The 18,532-nt window shown below is 41.2% G+C and overlaps 2 protein-coding genes across 5 annotated transcripts in view; one reads left to right on the forward strand and one right to left on the reverse strand.

Moving 5' to 3' along the window:
- Nucleotides 1-15,577, reverse strand: part of col4a5 (collagen, type IV, alpha 5 (Alport syndrome)) — a 54,728-nt gene extending 39,151 nt beyond the window's left edge. Inside the window, exon 1 of the mRNA XM_015006037.2 lies at nt 15,250-15,577. Coding sequence (XP_014861523.2) covers nt 15,250-15,339 — 90 coding nt within the window. The 5' untranslated portion in view covers nt 15,340-15,577. The remainder of the gene's footprint in view (nt 1-15,249) is intronic.
- A 2,145-nt stretch (nt 15,578-17,722) lies between these two features.
- The window catches only part of col4a6 (collagen, type IV, alpha 6), a 119,296-nt gene continuing 118,486 nt past the window's right edge, over nt 17,723-18,532 (forward strand). For all 4 annotated transcript variants that reach the window (XM_088015176.1, XM_088015174.1, XM_088015173.1 and 1 more), the window contains exons 1-3: nt 17,723-17,829; nt 17,912-18,098; nt 18,301-18,346. In XM_088015176.1, the coding sequence (XP_087871302.1) occupies nt 18,088-18,098; nt 18,301-18,346 (57 nt within the window). In that variant the 5' untranslated portion in view covers nt 17,723-17,829; nt 17,912-18,087. The remainder of the gene's footprint in view (nt 17,830-17,911; nt 18,099-18,300; nt 18,347-18,532) is intronic.

Consider the following 18,532-nt stretch of genomic DNA (forward strand, 5'->3'; position numbering starts at 1 on the left):
ACTTTGGCGACTTCAGCGCTGCTGAAACCCCCGAGAGCAACAACCAAACCAAATGTTTTCACTCAAAGAAAGGAATACAAATCCCTCCGAGTGGGCAATCTGACGTCTTCAGGCTGTTAGAAGAGGGAAACGGCCCAACTGATGAGTCCCGTATGTGGACGTTCAAGACGTCACGCTGCAGGAATCCCGTTGACATTCCCAGGAATTTCTCTGTTTCTCGCCGCAATTTTCATTCCTCTCCTCTCTTTTTCATTTGGGCTAATGAATGTTGACCCCGGAGACCTCCCGCTGAGAGATGCCAGCAGGGGAGCTGACCGCCCTCCGCGACAAACCAGCTTTCTTTCCAGTCTCAGAGGTTCCACTTTTGTAACATTTACTCTGTTTTCTCATACAATAGACCAGCGATCACTCCTGAAGCAGGAAGTGGACTGTAACGCAGGACATTCTGGGTCAACTGAACCAAAACGATCACAAGAGTAACCATAGAGGAAGCACTTAAGAAATTTGATTTAGTTAAGATATAATGAAATAAGACAATTAAGAGCAAGTTTCATGTCTTAAAAAAATGTGATTGTCCCAAAGGAATCCGAGTGAATAGCTTCTCATCTTGCTGTGGAGTTCAATTATTATTTTTATCTATTTTTCTAATTTTGACCACACTAATTGGACACTGAGAGAGAGAAAGTCCAGAGAGCGCAGCCTGTGACGGGGCTGTCTGAGTTATCAGGGCAAGATTTAACTGGAAAAAAGACTTGGAGAAAGTCCAAAGGAAGACTTTTCGAGACACTCTCTGGAAGCCTGACAGACACTTCATCAAGTTTATTTGAAACGATTAAACAAACAATGAAATAAGGTAGGCATTTCCAGTTCCAGCTTCCAAGAGTAGATGTTCTGATCCTTGCATTTTTGTCATGATTGTTATCAGAAATCCCTGCCTGAACTCAAAACCCGACACCTTTTTTTGGCACACTTTGCGATCCCACATCAGCTCCACCCAATGGAGCCTGTTTCCATGTGCGTGGCTTGCAAAATCTGTATTTTCCCTGAACGGCTAAGTGTTTCCCGTAGCGTTTTTCACATTAAGCATGAGTTAACGACGCAGAACGGCAAAAGAACAAACCCTTCGATTTGATCCCTGTGCTCTACGGAGTAAATCTGCAGCGTTCCATGTTTTCTTGAAGGATCTCCTGTGGATCTCCAAGAGGTTTACAGGACAAAATGTCCCACCCAAAGCCCTGCCCGGCACAGCCCTGCAGCTCAGGCTTCAACATGCCCTTCTTCTTTTTTTTTTTTTTTTCAGCGCTCCACATACATCACCGTTCGGTATGGTGTGTGGTAGCCACGGGCAACAAAAAAGTTAAGAGATGGGAGCGGCAGCAGAAACGCTTAAAAATGTGTAGCCTGGGGAAGGAGAGCCGAAGGAAGGAGGAATGCTGGGACACATGAGTGGGTGACAGATGCAGTAACCCACTCATCTGTCACCCACTCATATCTTAATTTTTATTTAAGCTTTAAATTCAACAGAATACAACAGAATATCATAGAAGCTGTCTTTACAAAACAAAACAAAAAAGAATACATTGCCAGACAAACAACTGTGAGCAAGTCAGATTCTCATTCTCAAAAAAAACAAAAACAACAAAAAAACATTATGAATAAAATATCTAACAAATCACATGGAAATAAATATAGTTCATAAATGACAGCAGAGTCCTCAACCCTGCAGATCTGCACGCCGTCAGTGTCTCTGTGTTTGGATTAGTCGCCGTCTAGGCTTAATATTGAGCTGTAGACAAAATACGCCCGTCCCTTTCTGAAGATAAGAGAGAGAAGGGAAACACGGCACAGCTGTGCGACCGACGCTGCTGAGAATGTTAGTTTTCATTCTTCTTCCTCACACTCCCATTGGCAGCACCTGCTCTGTGCTGCACTGTGCGGTAGTTGGGCTTTCATTTAAAGCTGCAGTTTTCACGCATTGTCTAAAACTGTCACTATGAGCTCATTTTTCCAATTTCATCTGTAGCAAATTTGTTTACGTAGGTAATCGCCTCACGTTTACAGGGTCTACATTGGAATATTACATTTCGATTGAAAAAAGGTGTAAAAAAAAACACTTAGTGTCATTCTTTGTTGAAATGCCATGCATATGATGCAAAAATGTCAAAAAAAAAAGAAGATGGGGGACAAAATTCTTAAGCGCCGCAGTGACAGTTCTGAAGAGCCGCATGTGGCTCTGGGCCCCTGAATTAGGGTGATGGTTAAGAGGCTTGGAGCTCCTTCGCCAAAGACAAATCTTCAAAATATCAGTGTAAACATTTTTCAAAAAGAAATGTTGGCCATCACCTAAAAGAACGGTCCCGTTAACACAATGTTAATACTTTTTTTTTTTTGACTTGCAATATTTGAAGAAAATACGAGTAAAACATGTAAATAATGAAAATCAACTTCCAGTCTACTTGTGACATGGCTAATAATTGTTTTTAACTTAGATTTAGCAGGGAATCAATAGAATAAAAATGTATTTCAATTAGTGCTTCCTTGTCCATCAAGGTTCTCAGTTTACCTTTAGAATAAATGTTATCGCTATTATTAAACTACTAAAATATTTTATAAGTGTACGCCAACACAGAATGCTTCCTGTATTGGTGGGAAAACTTTAACACACTGAAAGACAGAAGCGGATTCATCGCAATCGATTTCTCTTCCTGCAGAGAAGTGGAACAGATGCACCGATGAGACCGTTAGGAACGACATGACTCTTATTTCTAACTCTGGAGCGATAAAGTATAACACAGAGCCATTTGGAAAGGTCTTTTATAATCGTAAAGCTGAGTATGAAGCATCATATGCTATCTGTGGCATTTGGCAGCAGTTTGATTTAGATTCGGATCACTCCACAAGCTCTTTCTTGTTCCACAGACAAAAGTGTCTGATGGGATCTTAACCAGGCAGGTTGCTGCAGGTTTTTTTTTTTTTTTTCTTAGCTCCGCCTCCCTGTTTCTTCCATAGCCTCTAGATGCTGCTGCTAATAAGAAAAGACGCACAGAAACTGCTAAAGGAAAGAAAATATGAGAGATGCATTTGAAAAGCATCTTCAAAATGCTTCTTTAGGGTTTCTATTTGGTCTAGAAATGTATGGGAAGCAAAGTAGGGCTGAGCAATAAATCAATTTTATCAGTCAAATGTTTTGCTTTTGAAGATTTAATTGTAGGAACATCTGGATTTTTTTTTTCCATAGTTCAGAGTGATGTCAGCACACCCAATTATTTGACCTCTGAATTCAGGTCAACTCACAGGTGGGATGATTGAAATATTGTCTGCCATTAATAATGTGTTGTTAAGAAAAGAAAGCTAGATTTTTGTTTTTATTAAAATAGGAAGTCAAGTTTTGTTTTAGGACTGTACTGCCATGTCCTAAAACAGTGTGAAACATTATTATTTCCAGATGTTTTTTTGTTTTACTGTCAACATAAATAAATATGAACAATCCTAAATACAAGTTAACCCCAGCCAGTGTTTCAAATAATTAGTACACATTAAAATGTTGATGTCAAGTCAGTCCACCCACACATTATACAGAAAATGATGTCAGGGCAAAAAACTGCTTCCCAACGACTGCCATTGGTTTTAGCTGTCAAATTCTCAACATAACGTGCTAAATCTGTTATCTATTTAAAAAAAGAGACACAGCAGTTTGCTACTAATTGTCAACACTACAACAAGATAACAAGGTCAGAAAGAAGTTTTTTATTAAAAAATAGCAAAGGGATTGGGAAGTAGGTCAGCTATGCTAGCTTGACTTTGACAACTTTAACTTGTAGATGTGCAGCAGAATTTGGTCTGTTTGGATTTAGTGAAAAAACAAAACAAACCCACACACCAACTCTCTCGACAGATCAACAGTAGAGCTAATGTATTGATTAGCTGTGTTCAGGTGATCACTTATTAATAAATGAACACCAAGCCTGTAAACATAAAACTGTAACAAACTGAATGTTCTGTTCTTTGCTTGGGAAACGGTGGCATATTTTTTTTGGTGTTGTGTCCTGATACATTGGTGCTGTTGTTGTCTTGCCAGTTGCTACGGCAACAAGTCTGTGTGTAGCGTAGCCGACACAGAGAGCAAGAAAGAAGTAGAATACGAGTGGTTTTGAGTTATTCTTCAAAGATTTCACTGTTTGCTGTGGCGCATTGCACTAAATCAATAACACCTTGATCTCCTAGTTTCACTTTGTAAGTGGAATTGTTCTGTTGCAGCAGCGCAGCTAAAGATGGCAAGTAAGAGAATCGTCTTTTGCCCTCCGGCGTTTTGCAAATGCGCACAGTTTCTCCAGATTTCAGCCCTCTTATTTTAACACATTGCTACTCTCGTACCATTTTTGTTTCACCTTCTTTTTTTGAGGTACGGTTCGCGTTTTCTTTTCACAGGCTTCCCTTTCCATCGGGTTCATCGCCCCCCGCCTCGCCGTCGTCATTTTTTCCCCCTCTCTCTTCTCTAATCTGACAGACGTCTCAGATCTTGTTTTATTTTGATCTCTCAGGGCTTTTGTCCAGAGAAGATGAGGAATGCCATGAATTCATGGTTGACACAAACACATGGGACCAAAATCACACAGACTCACGCAGGGACAAAGAAACGCGTCTACGAACTGCACCGTGTTAGTGATGCAGATGGAAAACACTTTGTAAAGGAAAATCCCTTTGCAGTCACACTACTGTCAATTTACCACTTTGAAGACACCTGAAGTGATATGCACCACTCATTAATGATAATTTTCTTGAAAAGTAATGGTCATAAAGTCAAAGCCTGCCTTAAATCAACCACAACAGGCAACCTGGAGAAAAGAATGAACTTAAAACAGCGCTAGTGGAAAAGTTAGCATCTAAATAAAAAAAACAAGCAGCAAGATCACTTAGATTTATTTCCTTTATCCCGCTGCTGTTTCTGTGTCACTCGGCAAGAGGGAAAAATGCTCATACACACACACACACACACACACACTGCGACCTGCTGAACGTTATCCTCTGCATGCTAAAGGCTTAGCTGCATACCAGCCGGCACACTGACCCGGTATTAATCGTGAGCACCTGAGCAATGTAAACATGCACGTTTGCACTTCTGTCACTGTGAGGACCCTGATGCGACACTGAACCGCAACAGTTAAAACGAGTCCAAGAGTAAAACCCGAGTACTTATGCAGAGATTCAAAAGGAAAGTTTGAAACATTATTTGGAGATGAGAATAAAACTCAAAGGAATGAAAATGCACAAAAATGTCCCTTCTTGACATAAAGAACAACTAAACAGCTCTAAAGTTTTCCCAGTTGTTGGGGAAGACCACAAGAAAGCTACCAAAAGAAAATTGGCTTTAAAATCTGTTAACTGAGTCTGTTGGATGTGGATTTGCTAGCTTCGCTTTGCTAACAAATCAGCTTTTTATTATTCTTTATTTACTAGCTAATTAAACCATTTACAACTAATTTTACAGCCCCCTAGTGGTAACACGTCATATTCAACAGAAACAGGAAAAGTCTGTTCCAACTGGAAACAGAGAAACACCGTTGATTAGAATCAACATATTTGTGTTTCTTTCTTTCAAAAATGTCCCCTAACGGTGTGGCAATAGATGCTAACACAGCATGAAGCATATGAAGAGACAAATACTCCGTCTGTGTGACCTGCAGGGAAGCCCTGAGACTTTCTCAGTGACGTGGTGACAGAAACAGGTGTTCACAAAAGCGGAGCGTGGGATGCGGAGCGCTAAAAACGAGGGAGGGGAAAACAGGAGCAGAAGAAGAGAGAAGCAGACGCCAAGTCCATACCGAACACAAAGTAGTCATAACAGCTTTATGCACGTTGAAAGGAGCCAGTTGGGCTCCCATCACTCTGTATTGTTGGTTATCGCGGTGTGTCATCGGTGTCTGAGCTCACGCACTGAATTATGGGAGCTGGAGGTAGGTGGAAGATTCAGTCCCACCTTAATTGCTCTGATAGATGGATTTAATGTTTAAAACATTAAACGTTCTCACCGTGTGACTCATGACTAGTTTTTTTTAATGTAGCCATGGCAACAATAAACAAAACAAAAATCCAGATTTGTGACATAATTTCTGAACTTGTGGGATGTAGCTTGGTTTGCAGGGAATGTGTTTGCAGATAAATCACAGGGTTTCTTCTTCTTTATTACCATAACAAGACGAGTCACTTTCTGATTGAACTCCATTCATTAAGCCACATGACTTTTGTACACAGCGCCTCTTTACGTATTAGTAAGATACTTCTTTGTGTTTCACTTTGAGATGAATTATTTTTCTTGATCGGCACAAGTAAAATCGACTGTATCCTATCTAAGCGTTAACAGGCTAACAATGACACTATGCTGTTGAAGTTGACAAAGATTAAATAAAGCTAATAGTTAGCCATTTTCAGTGGCATTGACATGTTTAAAAATAACATCGGAAATAACACAACAGGATTAAGAAGCTTTTATAAAAGGGAACAATTTTGTATGGCGCTACGTCAACTTTTAATTTGGGTTGCTACTTTTAAACAAGCTAGGTTTTGTTTTACAGCTACTCACACACTTGTTGCAACACAACCTTTGCTCCTAATCTTGGCAGAGGTAAATAAATTGTTATGAGCCTGTAATAAATGATCATAATCATTAAACATGATGAGAAGGCTAAAATGAAGCGTCAGAAGAGAAATCTGAATCAGCTAAAATCAAAGCTGCAAATTTTGGACTCATTTTTGGTCCATGAATTTTTAGTTCTTGACCTCTATATTGTTGTGCAGTACATGTTGCATCAAAAATGAATCAAAAGTGTAAACTGTTAGAGATTGCAAATGTTGCATGTCTTCAAAAATGTCTTTCTCTCCAGAAAACCACCGATATTCATTCACACAGAGTTTAGAGAAATATAGTTTTGCTTTTTAGTGTGCAAGCCAAACAAAATAAGAAAAAAAATGCAATATGCTGCATGGATCCCATCTACAAGTCAAGCCATTCCACCTTAAAAACAATGTGTGCTGGCAAAGACTGAAACCTTCTGTGGTGTGGTTATACTCACGAATGTCAGTTATATTTCTAAACATGTAGCTATAATTAGCTTCAACATCTGCAAACATCTCGTTTCCTCCGTTACAGAGAGCAAAAACTGCTTTGCGTTTTCTGGGTTTGGTAAATGTTGCCCAGCAAATCGCCTTTATAGCGCTGGTGGCAGGCAAAGTCAGGTTCTCATCCTGTAAGCTGCTAACGTTGAAACGCACTTGGAAAACCAACAACCAGGCAAGTGGGGCGGGGATGTAATCACAGGCACATGAATTCCTCTTTGGGCGTCATAAAGTAAACAGCTCCTTTATTTCAGTAATTCAGTTGAAAAAGTGAAACTCGTATCGATTCAAAAACGCTCAGTGAAATATTCTAGCAGGATGATGAAATCACTAAAGCTGCTCGATTCAGGATGCGGTCTATAAGGAAGTGGAGTTGAAAGGAGGCTTGATGGAAGCAGAGCAGGACTGAAGAGCCAGACAGAGATTTAACGAGGAGTGGCAAAAACAAATGAGGCGGATTAGCTGCGCTTGCTAACAACTGACTGCGTCATCCTCAAGTATTTACTGTGAAATATCATCTCCGTCACTCATATATTGAGCTTGTTAGCATGTAATTATAGTAACTAGATTGTCATACAGCAACAGAGTCTTCAGTCAGAGGCCTCTTCAGATTAGTTGCAAGACTGACTGCTGCTGGAGATCCTTCATCGCCACAACAACTTTGTTTGCAAAGCTCTTCGACACTTGAAATGAAGGGCTGAACATCAGTTATAAAGAAGAGAAAAGAAAGCTTAAAAATAGCGGAAAAGCTACAATTCAAAACACAATGAAACAACGCAGTTAGACGGATAAACAAGATAAAATCAAGACCAATAAAAGTTAAGTGAAATCAAGACCGGCGAGGGAAAAATACGTTTTCAGACGGGTTTTAAAAATGGACACTGTTGATTGGGTCGTGGTTAAAACCTATCATCATATATGCAGTGAAATACTATATGCGGTTTTGTAAAACTAATCAAATTCTAATGGCGCAGTGATTTATCGAGACCCAAAACGAATGTTGGGACTGTTTTGCAGATCTCTGAGAAAGTTCATCAAGTTCACTTCAGTGTGCAAACAGGTAGAAAAACTCAAAGGAAAAAAAAGAAGCTTTGGGGTGATTAAAAGACTGTAAAAGGCTGATGTAATAGGAAGCTGAGTGTTATATCAATTCTCAAACTTTAAAAAAATAAAAAATGACACCGAAAGCGGCAATAACAACGTCTGAAGCCACAGACCCCAAGGACGTAACGCGAGACGGGACGGTTTGCAAACGGTAATAAAGAGGCGCCGAGTGACGCAGCCTGATCTTCTGCTAACTAATATTCGGTAATAGTTTAATTCTGCTGCGAGGGGGAGACGCATACGGCATTTTGTATGTTCGCCTCAGGTTTATGCAGGAGCAGAGAGGAGTAGACATCTGCAGATCGCAGACAGATTAAAACCCTTATTTTTTTTTCAGGGGAAAATATGCAAACAACTTTTCCTGCTTACAGAGCAAATTTAGCATGCTTTTTCAGCTCAGCTGCTTTTCTGATTCATTCAGATATTTTAGATAAGTTGCTCTGAAAGCTTTTGTTGGCCGTTTCATTCATATGTTTTGTTCCCGTTTGACCCGAGGCACAGCTTTAGACACCAAAGGTCTGTTTGGAGGAAAATTGAAACACAAGAAGTCAGAGAGTGGAGCAAAGGAGAACAACATGTCTTGTGACTGACTGTGTGTGTAGGTGGACTTGTCAGTCAGCCCATGGATCAGAGTCGCGCCCACACACACACACACACACACACACAGATCACAAATTGGAGGCAGGAACAAATCCAAGCTGCAGCAAAAGCTAAAACGTCTGGGTTTGAGTCTAGGTGTATCTGCATAAAACACTAAAAATAAACCTGCCAGAGATAATTACACTTAACTCAACTCTGAGTGCAGAACGCAAAAGAGATTAGCAGAGCAAAGTGAAAAACAGAGCTCGCATTTCAGGATTAAAGCTGAACTTGACAGGCAGTGCATGTTTCTGCAGCTTTTGGTGTTTTTTTTTTTTTTTTAAGTCTGAAACCGTTAAAAACACCCGTCTGGCATTTCCATTGGCTTAACGAAGCAACACCAAGGAAGAAAAAAGTCAGTCGCACTGACACGACGCAGGCCAAAACGTTTTGTTTGTTTTGCTTTCCCAACTGTACCTCGATGGGAAGAGGTGTCTTCTTGCAGTACTAAAGTTGCGGGTGCGATTCCTGCCTACTGATCTGCGTATCAGTGTGTGGATGTGCGTTTGTTAGCGAACGTGCTCAGAGTATATGGGGGAAGTATGAAGCCATCAAAGAGGAAAGTCGCTCGCAAGATGCAATTGATTCAGACGGAGATACAGGTTCCCTCATGACGACAGCATCAGTCAGGCTCGCGATGGTTTATTCCTCCGTAAAATCAACATTGATCTTCTCCTTTACCACCTTTCTTGGGGAGAACAAGCAGTGACAACTATCAGGCCTTTTTCAGGATCAATTGGGATTTATTGGGAAAAGGCCAGACCTTCCAAAATCTCCTGACCAAACACTGTGAGATGGAACAAGAACTCTCCAAGAAAAACTTTCATGTTCACCATCTTTATGACTGTGAGTAGGAGAGTGAAAAGCTGACAAAAAGAGACATGGAACAGAATGAGATTAAATGGAATTATTACTTTGCAGAATACAAGAAACCTACAATAAAGATGAGCTCAAGTGAAAGAAATAATGGCTAAGTCTTTAAATGACAGGGTGTTCATGCAGCAGCTAAAAGCAGAGAAGGAAGAAGTGACTATACTGCGTTGGGATAATTAGCTGTCTAAACATTTGGTGTTAGTCTTGGCTCTCTTTTGTCCACCCGCTAGTACGGGTGGCATCTGCAGTTCATTGACACCACATTGTGAGTCTTAACCTCTAGGCTAGTGATCATCACATGGTGGCTCCGCAGCCATATCCGGCCCGTGAGTTCATCTCATCCGGCTGGTAACATTGTCGAATTATGCGCTGGGAATAAAGTGTGAGTGTTTAAAATGGATTAATGACAAGAGTGCCTTATCTAGTCTGAGCACTAACTACACCACATGATGACTTTTTTTAGCTCTGTTGGATGCCACAACTAGCTCATGTTTAAATATAGATAATTTTGTACCCTCCCTGAGCGCAATGCTCATGAGGAGCGCGGCAGATGTCACAGTTGGACAGCAGGGAAGCAGGGAGCTGTCCCGTTAGACCGTCAGTTCCCAAAACCACACACAGAAAAACTAAACATTGCAAAGGTGCTCGTGGGGTCAATACTGCCTTACTGAATTGCGCACAGAGTAAAAAGTCAAATGGGCCTCATCTCTTATAATCGGGGGAGGGTTTAATAATATTTAAGTTTCTTTTGATGATCTTTTCACATTAGACTTCTGGTTCTTTTCTTCAAAGCTGAATTCAAACAATCAAGTTAGTTGTTTTTTTTTTTTTTTTGTTTTTTTTTTGTTTTTTTTTTAGATTTATTGCACATTTATTTTTAATTTCAAGTCAATTACAGGTGTGGTTTTGCCACACTGGTATTTTTATAATGAAGCTGCTTAAAAATGAAAATTAGCAACAAGCTTGCAAACATGTCTCTCAGTAAAATAAGCAGACAGTTGCGTAACAAGCTAATGTAATCTAGTCATTATCTCTACTTGTGAGGAAGGAAATGAAGCACCTTTGTTTAGCATGATAAACATTTTTAATATAAAACAAAGTACTTTAAGTGCATTCTATATTAGATTTGTTCCATATATTTGTTTAGATCTTTCTCCACTACGTGTTGGCTCTCTTTTGGTTTAGCTGGTGGTAATTTTAAAAGGCATCCCATAATTTGAGAATTCATTAGACAAATCAAATCAAAATATCTGTAATCATGAATGTTTAGCTACATACTTTTCTGGGTGGTTGTAATAGATATTGGTGAGATTGTGCAGACATGAGGCTTTTCTGGTCATTTTCTCTGGAACAAATCGGTGGAACTACACCAAAAACTTTTAGCTTGCAAACAAAACCAAAGTCAGCTAGCTGAACATATTTCCGGTAGCAAAAAAATCCTGACACTTGTGGCGTAGCTACCAGAGAGTTAGCACCCATCGCTCCTTTTGAAAACAACAGTAATTTGGAACGAACGTTAGCGAGCTAACAAGTAAATACAGGAAGTGAGTGGCTGGAATGGGCTAGCCTCCAGATTTATTCCCGAAGCAACAAGCTAACAAGAGTTAGCATGTCTGCTTACTTAATTAGCTGTATAGATGATACAGCTAATTAACAAAACAAACCGAATGCCTCGCAAAAATATTTTTACAAATCTAAAAATGAGATAAAGTACTAACTTTATTAGCATTATTAGCATCTTCAATACAATAGCTACATTTAGCAAACCTGGGTTAATTCTCTATAGCTCTTCAGATTTCCCACCACTCTTTAAATTAGCTGGCTCTGCTGCTTTTGGGTTATGATGTGATTACAATCCCAATTTAAAATGATTCAGCATAAAATACATGTAAAGTTATTATAGCTAAAAAAATGACTAAGAAACACCAGGAACATAAAGCAATGCAAGCTAATGTCTGCTCTACTTTTAATGCTATGTCATCTGGTGACAAAAACAAAACCAAACCCATCAAGTCAGCACAACAAAACCTGTTCGTTGAACTCGCATGGAATAAAAGATGAGCTTTGACAGTGTTATTTACAAGGTACAGGCATCACAGTCCTGCGTAAACAAGAAAGAAGAGGGTCATTTGAAGGCAGACAAATAAAAAGCGTTACCAGGAGACAAAAGCATAAATCATGCAAACAAACAAACAAACAAATGAGAAATGCGATAAAAAAAGAGAATGTACAGATTCCCTCCTCTGCTGCACTGGAAGGCACGCTCTGTTATCTGCTGCATACGTCTCAGACATATCTCTGCGCGGATGTTATGACTAAGCTCCCTCACCTCACAAGCGCAAACGGTCGACCTCCTTCCCCCCCCTCCCCTTCCTCTTCCACCTCCACCTCCACCTGGGCTCCAGGTCACGTGTAAAGGTGAGGGAACCCATGACGGGCCGTGCGCGCGCGCACACGCAGGGGACAGAGCTTCCGCACTAAGTGCGTGTTTGTGGTTTGCAAGGGCATGACGGGTTCAAAGGAAGATCCTTGGGGTGTAGATTACAGCTGAACTCGCTCACCTGGCGCTGAGGAGATTCGTATCGAAGCCGGCTTTAATTCTCAGAGCACAAGTGATGCGTGACGCTCCCCTTTTATTACAACTTTTATATTATGAAATGGAAAGGAAACGGTCTGTGCAACCTTCGAACGGATTTGTTATGAAAATCTGCTGAAATGCATCAGCTTCCTCAGTTTGGAGTTTGATAGGATTTCCACCTATAAATTGATATATCTATTCAGAATGCCATAAATATCAAAGTAAATGAGCAATTACTTAAGTTTTTATCGAGTGAAGTAACTTAGTGAGCTTTGAAGAGTATTTTAAACACAGCCGGCCGCCACTAGAGGGAGACAGTGAGAGCCCCGGGAAAGCCTTCCCAGGTCAGACTCCCTCCGCTGTAAGACGGTTTTCTCCTTTGCTCACACTGGATTCAAGGTCTGCTTATATATTTACTCTGATGAAAGTAAACTCGCTGATACGGACGGTGAGAAAGCACCAGGCTCAAACATCTGTTCCCGAGTTCAGCAATGCACTTTCACTTTCAGTCCTGCTAGATTTTTTTTTTATTTTATTTTGCCACCCCTCCTCTTTACTTTAGCATCATCTTCTTCACAACCCACAATGTTGTAGAAGCGCCACTCAACCTTTTACTGTAGCACCTCTGTTAGAAACAATAACAACTCCGATAAACATCGTTTCTTGTTTTCACCTCAGTGTCTTAGTGAGTATTTGCAGATACTTTATGGAGAATAATGAATTTAAAGCAGATCTCATCCAGTCATGTGCTATTTTTTATTTATTTATTTTTCAGCTATAGCCTTAAAACTGCTTTCTGGCGGATGCACTGAAAGGTCCGCATACATTAAGTTAAATACACCAAGGCAAATCTTGAAGATATTTATTTATTTATTTTTAAAGTTATCATTTAAAGATAATTCAATCATTTCTGCTAATTTCACCTTTGCTGATAGAATACCTCGCACACACTGTTAGGTGCTTGTGAGTAGATTTAATGGATAAAAAATAAAGAATTATTCTGTCCAATCACCTTCACCCTGTTTTAGGGATCATAAGTCAACTTCTGGTCACAGGGAAGCTTTACAGAATCATGACTAAAATTAAATATTTCAAAAATATTTAAATGAGAGTTTTACACCAAGGATCAAACATCGCCAACAAATCGCGTAGTGCATGTTCTATGAACAAACTGATGCTTCAGTTATGGGGGATGCAAGAAAAGTCCCTGGGATTAGTTAAAAAAAAAAAAAAACAAGCACAAGAAGAAGCAGGAACAAGAGCGAGCCTGATTGGACACAGCTGGATTATGGGCGGGATTATCATCCAGCAGAATCTCTGAATTATTAATGAGGTGTGAATATTCAACAAAGAGAGAGAGAGAAAGTGAAAGAGCTGCTGAAATATTTCATGAGAGGCAGTCAGTGATTTTTGTCCACAGCGTTTCGAGAGATAATACACCTGCGTCTGGTGAGAACTGAGTCTTATAGGAGCGACTATGTAGGGTGAGGATGGCGTGAACTACGAGTAAACACAAACGCCTCCTGAATCCAGCTCATGTGTAAGGAGAAACTGCAACCAGATGTCACGTTTAAGATGGCCAGGGGCGACTCTAACGGGGGCTCAGGAGTGGGCAGTGACCAACCCTGCAGGCTTATTAGCCCGCTAACCGATGCCTACTTTGGCCAAACAGAACAGAACATTGCAAAGAGAGAATTAGCCTCAACTAGCTAAAGTTTCAATTTATTCATTGCACAACAAATACACACGTTGTACGGTACGCGCGTCAAAATGCTGCAAGATTAGAAGGAAAAATCAGGAAACGATCACAGTTGCTAATTGCTAATACACCTACAACTTTCACTGTTTTCGTATGTTGCAGCCATATTGGATAAGGAATGACTTTCCCAGTCAATATTCAGACTTCACACGAGTTCTTCCTCTTCATTTTTGACAGGGAACTTGACAAATACGACTTCTAAATTCAATAATCTAGCAGCTTTGACCCAAGAGGTGCTGCTTTCAGAAGTTTCTAGAGCCACCCCTGGTCCAAACATAAGCATTTGAACACTTTGGGGAGGAATAAAAAAAATCCATCAATAATTCTGCTTCTTTTTTTCTTGGACGACAACACGACTTGGATTACGCACAACAAGCCAGCTTGTGCAGACGCTGTTATCACTGACAGAGCAGGAATGTCTTTTCTTTTCTTATTACAAAAAGCAAAGGAACAATCCGCCACATTCAGCCTTTTTATATTTTATGGGTTTCTTTTTTTTTCCTTTTTTTTTTTTTTTTGCCAGAATCTTTCATACTGCGCAGAACAACATGCAAGCTACAAAAAAAAAAAAAAAAAAAAAAAAAAAAAAAAGTAAAGAAGTGTGAATGTGGTTGAGAAGCTCGCTGGCTGGCATGTTGCTGCAGGTTGCCTCCTCTCCTCTCCTGTTCGCAGTCAGAGCGCATGCAGCCGGACACAAACCCCCGGTCCGGGGTTGGGAGGAGGAGGAGTGGGGTTGGGGGGTGGGGGGTAGCTGCCATGAAAGCTACAAAAGCAAGGAGGTTGCTCTCGTGGGGAACGAGCGGTGCACCAAAAGTTGGGGAACAAGTGCAAACGCGCCGATTGCATGCTTATTACTGACATATGAGCATCGAAGCAAGTCTCTCTCTCTCTCTCTCTCTCTCTCTCTCTCTCTCTCTCTCTCTCTCTCTCTCTCTGTTTCTCTACGTTTTTATCCGGACTCGGTTAGAAGCGGTGGAGTCCGACCCCGCGCCGGCTCGGCGAGCGCGGCAGGTCTCATCATGCTGCGTGGGTCCTGGGCCCCCCACCACTCCCACCCAAAAAAAAAAAAAAAAAAAAAAAACGACCCCAGAATCATAACATTAAAAAAAATCTGTGCAAGGAAGAAAACAATCACCCCCTCCCTCCCCCCGACCCCCCCACTACAAACAAAAAGCGCACTTACCGCAGAGTCGGATAGTTGTATGGTGGCGTACAGTACGAGCCAAATCACAACCCAGGCAGGCTGTCGCAGGCGCCTCAAGCCTCTAGTCATCTTCAGAGGAGGAAAACTGCGATCCACCTGCGTTACCGATCACGGACCCGTCTCTCTATGTGCGTGTCATGTCTCTGTGCGCCAACCTCCGTCTGCAGACTCGGCCCGTCGGACGCAGAAAGTGTGAGCAGAAAGGCACTCACTCTTGCGGCTTGTTGCTGCGCTCACAGAGCGAGATCCTGTAGTGATCCTGGCTCTGGCACGGTGCGCCTCTGCAGTTCTCCCCCACCCCCTCCTCCCGTCCCCCTTCCCCACTCTATTTCCCTCCCCTCCGACTTGCAGCGCCAACTTGTTACCCACCCCGGATGTGCGGCGACTCCGACACTCGTGAGCGCAGTGATTTGTGCTCCGCATGCATCTGCAACAGAAAAAAAGAGTGCAAAAATAATAATAATAAAAATATATATGTTTGTAATCTAATGCAAAACTTATTTTCAGGTGTGGATCGTTCAGTTCAGATCGGGTTTCCTTTACTTTCAAATGAAAAGAAACTCACTTTATCACGTCCCGATATGCGCGCGGATGGATACCACTTTGCGCCCAAAAAAAACTGAGCGTGGAAAAAAAAGTGTCTTGACATTTTCCCTTTAATTTTTCTGTAAGTCTGGGCATGTTGCATTCCTGTGGAATTTTTAAAGGTCACCCTTTTCCACTTTTGATCCTTTGCAGGTGGATGGAGATGACACGAGTGACAGGTGAGCCGAACGTCTCGGAGAGGCTCACTGAAATCACAGTGAATCATCAGATTACCATCTGCTTGCTGGCAGGTGAAGTTGGCCGCTTTGGTTATAGTTTCATCATTCAAAACGCAAAAACGCAAGTCAAAATTCAAAACTTTTGGCCACATTTTCAAACTTTTCAAATTGTTTCTTTCTTTTTTTTTAGAAAAGGATAGAACAGAAAAGAAAACAACACAACATGTTCACTGTTCTCACTTGGTGTGTTATGCTTTTGCAGTCATTTAGCTACAAGTTTATTAAGCAGCCTAAGGAGGAAGCTAATCGTGCTAACGAGGTAAACTATTGAATATGAACAGATATGTTCTCGATTAGTGGGTCAAAAACAATAGATAAAGTAATAAACACAATCAATTTTGATGGGAAAGCTGCATGTATGTAATAAAGTGTTTAATCGCGATCCAAAGATGTCAACTGTTTCTGAGCAACTCAGATTTTCAGGGAGTTTGTTCCACAGCTGAGAAGCGTAGAAACTGACATCCTCTTGTTTAGTTCTAGTCCAGTGAACACAGTCTGAGTGAATATCTCCGATAGTTTATGGGATAAATCTACCCTGTTTACAAACAGGTGGCCAGTGCAGCTGCCTGATTTATTTTTATTTTTTTTTATTTTTTTATGGAGACTACCAAATTAAGCCTGCTGTAGATCAAATCAAACACTAGCATTGCTTTCTTGTCAGTATTATTTTGCCCTTACATTGGTTGTGTTCGCTGGTAGGATTTAGCATGACGGTTGAATGCTGACCTTTGGGCACCAAAAACGGTGACCTCTGCTTCCTACTCATCCATTTATTAATATCACGACACACTGACTCGAATACGGTAATGTGGTGACAAAAAATGGGATTTGTTTCATTGGCATATGAAAGGAAAGAGGTAATGGAGTGAAGAAAAATGGCCCGAGAATACAGCCTTGAGGAACCTCACATGTGATCTTCTGAGAGTTTACATTGTTTCCGATCCACATTTTAACTCGGAGTCGGAGCAAATGGAGATGTCACACATAAATATGACATCAGTGAGCTAGAAAAAAAATGACAAAAATCACTAACTGAGAACCCGCTTTTCAGATTATTCAGATTCAAGCAGGAGGATGACGTCATCGGCATAACAGATACATCAACAGGCTGTTAAAAACAGCGTTGAAGGCTCAGGTCAAGATGAATAAAAATAGAGCACTAGAGCTAAAAGAGGACTGTTTGCAACTTGAGTAACTCACCATGACTATGTGTGGAGTGCAAACAGACCTGGCTCCTGCCTGCTTTGTGGTGTTTCACAATTAAATCATGATAACAGAGAGAAAACAATAATACTAATAAAAAAGTTTTCATGTACTTTTTTCTAGACTTGGTAGTATTTGTGCAACATTAACACATATGATAAAGAAAACAATGTACATTAAAAAAAAAACAACAACTAAATTGTTCGGTTTTATCGTAATGCAAAAAAAGTTTTGGCACTTTTTTTATGGGTTAAACGCGAGATCGGTGAACCACTGCTGATGGCAGAGAGAGCTTCAACTTTGATTTCAGACGGTGTGCTTTTGCATCCTCGGTTATGGAGGCGCTGACATGTGCGTTGGTGTGTGTGTGTGTATATGTGTGGGTGAGGTCGTATGTGTGTGTGCGTGTGCGCGCGCGCGCGTGTGCGTTTGAACGTGTGGCCCCTCCTCCGCCCCTCCGCTGCTTTTCGCCGCTGAGCTGAGAGCGCAGCAGCTCGGAGAGCGCAGCAGCCTGTGCACCGCTTTGACTTCGGTGAGTGGGAACAAACTTCTAACTTGTTGGCCAGATTTCTGTTCATGTTTTTCTTTTTTCTTTCCTTTGGTTACATTTGCAGCGCGCGCGCACGCGCGGAACTTGCGGAGGGGGTCTCGGTTTCAGCGGAGGGACTACTTTGTCTCTTCTTATCCGTGTAGATGTGTAGTTTTGGAGCTGCCGATGAGCGCGTTTGAGGTGCTTCCTGCTGGTGAAGAGAGGGGGATCTAGTCTGTGGCAGCCAGGCGGATAACAAAAATGAAATTCCTGTAAGAATACTTTTCTTCTTCTTCTTCTTTTTGTTGTTGCAAAAATCCCCGTGCGAACTAATAATGCCCCAGCATGCAGCTGTGCGGTGCACGATCGCAGCTCCAGTGCAGGTCATCTGCCAGGAAAAAAAGAAAAAAAAAAAAAGAAAAACTCCCTCACATAACTCTAATAAAGTAAACCAAAAATGTTTCTCCGTTGCAGGATCTGTGTGCTGACTGTCTCCTGTGTGCTGAGATCTACGCACGGAGTAAGTACCAGTTGTTTCTAGGCTGCTATTGGTCCTGCAGGTGAAGCGGCTCTCCTCATGCTTTATGAGCCGCTCACACAGCACATTGTTGATGCATATTTAAACCACTGCTGCTCGTGTAGATCAGGGGAAAATGTGTCTAACTTTGTTGAAAACCAAAGATAAAAGCGACGGATTTTTTTTTTC

The sequence above is a fragment of the Poecilia mexicana genome, unplaced genomic scaffold (genome assembly GCF_051168715.1).
Source record: "Poecilia mexicana isolate PSO_F unplaced genomic scaffold, ASM5116871v1 scaffold_18, whole genome shotgun sequence".
NCBI lineage: Eukaryota > Metazoa > Chordata > Actinopteri > Cyprinodontiformes > Poeciliidae > Poecilia > Poecilia mexicana.